General features: G+C 38.5%; 1 protein-coding gene across 1 annotated transcript; it reads left to right on the forward strand.

The window, feature by feature from the left end:
* Positions 1 to 694: 694 nt before the first annotated feature.
* Positions 695 to 3,901, forward strand: LOC121964114 (two pore calcium channel protein 1-like; the record flags this gene model as incomplete). Its single annotated transcript, XM_042514338.1, has 4 exons — positions 695 to 900; positions 1,948 to 2,049; positions 2,498 to 2,624; positions 3,694 to 3,901. Coding segments are annotated over 4 exons (643 nt in total), but the record flags the coding sequence as incomplete, so codon positions are not given.
* Between the last annotated feature and the right edge of the window lie 185 nt (positions 3,902 to 4,086).

Here is a 4,086-nt window from a genome sequence, read left to right on the forward strand (position 1 = left end):
TCAGCTGTCTCTCAGCTGTCTGTCCTGCTCTCCTGTCTCAGCTGTCTGTCCTGTCTCTCCTGTCTCAGCTGTCTCTCCTGTCTCAGCTGTCTCTCAGCTCTCTCTCCTGTCTCTCTCCTGTCTCTGAGCTGTCTCTCAGCTGTCTCTCTCCTGTCTCTCTCCTGTCTCTCTCTTGTCTCTCCTGTCTCAACTGTCTCTCCTGTCTCTCTCCTGTCTCTCTCTTGTCTCTCCTGTCTCAACTGTCTCTCCTGTCTCTCTCTTGTCTCTCCTGTCTCAACTGTCTCTCCTGTCTCTCTCCTGTCTCTCCTGTCTCTCCTGTCTCTCTCCTGTCTCTCTCTTGTCTCTCCTGTCTCAACTGTCTCTCCTGTCTCTCTCCTGTCTCTCCTGTCTCTCTCCTGTCTCTCTCCTGTCTCTCTCTTGTCTCTCCTGTCTCAACTGTCTCTCCTGTCTCTCTCCTGTCTCAGTGAGTTGACGTCTGTCCATGTTTTAGTAATAATAATTTGGGTTTGTCCCTCTGAGACTTGTTGTCTCTGATGTCCTGAAATGTCTGAGGTCATGTGATCGTGGTGCGTTCAGGTGTCTCTCAGGTGAAAGTTGTATTTATTTCTGTATTTATTTGAATTTCGGATGATTTCCGGATCCCGGTTGTGTTCCTAAACTTCCTGCTGCGTGCGGCGCCTGAACGCATCATTAGTCGGCGTCTCTGGGACAGGACGGCGTGTCCGAGTCCTCCGGGAGGACGAGCGTCTCATCGGCTCTGTGTGTGTTTGTTTGTGTTCAGCTCCGTAGAGCGTTCAGGAGCATCCGGAACGCTCTGCCTCAGATCTTCTACGTCTTCCTGCTCTTCATGTTCAGCGTCCTCATCTTCTCCCTCATGGCGCTCAAACTGCTCGGCAAACGGTGAGAGCGCTTCCTGTCGCCGTCTGACGCTTTAAACAAAGTCATGGAATTTCAAAATCACGTCTTCCAGGCCTGGAAAAGGCATTGAATAAGTAAAAAGTCATTAAATTTCTGTCAAAAAATGGAAGAACAACTTCAAAGAATTTTATAAGAAAAAATGACCCAAAAATTTGCAACAAATTAGTAAAAAGTTCAAGAAAAATGACCCAAAGATGTGCAACAATTTACCAAAAAGTAACATCGGAAAAAAAGAAAGTTTAAAATGACCTGTAAACATGGAGTATAGAATTATGACATTTATAAATATAGTTTTTGCATCATTTTCTCAAACCTTTTAAATATCTTTTTTTTTCTTTCAATTTGTGGAACATTTCTTGTTAAATTGCTCGACGCCTTTTTTCAATATTTTTGAAAGAAATCAAACCAATTTGCTCGGAGCTCAAAACACCCGTGAAAAGATTCAAAATCATTGAAAGTTTTGGAAAAGAATTTTTAACCCTTTGAGACCGGCGAAAACTGGATTGATTTCTTTCAAAGATGGGAAGACGGCGATGAGCAATTCAGAAGAAAAAATGACCCAAAAATTTGCAACAAATCAGTAAAACTGATGAGAAAATGACCTGAACATAAGTGAAAAAAGTGCTAAAATGAATTAGAAATAAATAAATAAAAATGTTCATTATTTTGAATATTACGTTCTTGATAGTTTTCCTCAGTAATTTGATAGTTCAAAAATAAAAAAAAAATCTCTTTTTTTGAGCTAATTTTCTGCTCATTTTCATTTCACCTTATACTCTTTTATTTTTGGCAATTCACAAGAAAATAGTAAAAAATATGAGAAAATGACCTGAACATAAGCAAAACAAAGGGAAAGTAAGAAAAAAAGATGAATAATGTTTAAAGGCTCATTTCTGCTTTTAAACGTAAAAACCGCAGCTGCGATGTTTGATCGATGCTGTGAATCCGAAGTTCTTCGAGGATCGTTCGTTTTTTTGAAGTTTTATAAAAAACAAAACTTTAAAAAAGTGCGTGTTTTTTTTTGTGCAGCGGTCTGAAGACCATCGACGGAGATCCGTACTTCACCAACTACCTGGAGATCGTCTTCGACCTTTACGTCCTCGTCACCACGGCCAACAGCCCCGACGTCATGTGAGACATCAGACAAACGTCCCTCTGTGTCCTCGCTCAGATGTGACGGTGACCTCTGACCTCCTGAGGAACCACCTTCACTTTCAGTTTCAGCCCTTTAAAGTTTTTAAATTTTATAAAAAAAAGTACAAACTCAGCTTACAAATATTTAAGTATTTCTTTATTTTTATTTCCTTTAGTTTTTATGCACCAAAATTTCAGATCTGCTTTTATGACTTAAGATAAAATAAAATAAATATAAATATTGAATCCTTTTTTTCGATCTGAGTTCTGTATCTTTTTATTCGGTTACTTTCTGTGAGGATGAAAAATGATAAAGTTTTTCTGTTTATTCCATCAGTAAGTCGATTGGCTGCGTGTCTGCGGTCACACGTTCCCACAGAAAGAAGAAGTGACTCGTTTAATCTGTTTCATCGGCACGTTTTTGTTTTGTGCTTCTCGTCTGCAGGATGCCGGCGTACAACAGCAGCTTCGTCTTCGCCATCTTCTTCATCTTGTACATCCTCATCAACACCTACATCTTCATGTCCGTCTTCTTGGCCGTCGTCTACAACAACTACAAGAAATACCTGAAGGTACAGCGGCGTCAGCGCGTTACATCTGACTGAAACATTCACGTTTTTAAAAAAAAAGATTATTAAAGTTACGAGAAAGTTCTTAAAACTCGCATTCGTATCAGGCGGCTTCACCTCAGCAGCTGTTTGACGAAAAACACCAAACTTTTAAACAGACTGCTGGAAAAGTTACTGTTAGTCAGCATTTCTCTGATTACATGAAACTCATCCAACCTGAGGTACGGTGGCTCTGAGGTGCCAAAACTGGGAAAAAAACCCAAAAACTGTAAACAAATGACTGTTATTAAATCATATTAATAAAACATATTAACAAAACATCAAACAAAACTATAAGATTTTTCATGTTTTCAGAATGTGATTTTTTTATATAATAACACATAAGGTGTTCAAAGTCTGATGGAAATTTGAAAATCCAGCAATTATTTCTTATTTCGTGGTTTCTGTGATAAATGGTCTGAATCTTTTTGATTTTTATAGAAATATTTCAAAACCCCAAACTTTCAAACTTTTGAATTAAAAAAATGCATATTTTTCTCTGTCATTTAAAAATGGTTAAAAAATGTTTACAGAAAAAAAATCACCATTTTTTTCTTACAAAAATTTGCAAAAATAAAAACAAAAATAAGAATAAAAAAATGCCAAAATGTTTACATTTTAAAGAGTAACTTCTTGAAAAATTGGCAAAAATGTTTAAGACAAAAAAATGCCAAAAATTTATTTTTAAAAATTGCTGAAATCATTGAAAGAAAATGTGATTTCTTTAAAAATCAGCTTTTAAATAAAAGCAAAATACAGCAATTTAAAGTTGTTTGCCAAAATCCAAACCATCAGTCCCTTCCCTGCACTTAAAAATTTCCCGTTTTTGTAACTGAAAATGTGTGGTCTTTGAAAAGTCCCGTAAAAGTATCGATTAAATGTGTCTGAACCCTGTAATGTTATATTGTATATGATGTAAATTTTACACTGTTTCGTGTTTGAGATGAAGCTCTGCTCTTTTAAACTTGCTTGATTTCAAAACAAAAACATATTTAGTGATTTAATTTGATCATCTCTCTCTGTGCTCCACCAGGAGGAGGTACGGCAGCTGGTGAGGGCCAAGAGGCACAAGATGGTGCGGGCGTTCGCCGTGCTGCAGGAGCAGCGGGAGGGCGGCGGCGAGCCCGTGGTGACGCAGGCCAACTGGACCCAGCTGGTCAAACTGGTCCAGCCCGACATCAGCAACGCTCACAGAGAGCTGCTGTGGAGCGTCTCCGACGACAACAACCAGGGCTGCATCGGTGAGACGCACACACACACACACACACACACACACACACACAAATATATCTGCGTTATCTCCATGATGCAGACATTCAAAGTTTTGCGTTAAAAAATATCAAATCAAATATTCTCCGACATTATTAAGAAGAAAAAAATCTGCAGAAACTCTCGAGATTAAACACAAATTCACCCGAAAAACACG

The sequence above is a fragment of the Plectropomus leopardus genome, unplaced genomic scaffold (genome assembly GCF_008729295.1).
Source record: "Plectropomus leopardus isolate mb unplaced genomic scaffold, YSFRI_Pleo_2.0 unplaced_scaffold1410, whole genome shotgun sequence".
In the NCBI taxonomy this organism is placed as follows: domain Eukaryota; kingdom Metazoa; phylum Chordata; class Actinopteri; order Perciformes; family Serranidae; genus Plectropomus; species Plectropomus leopardus.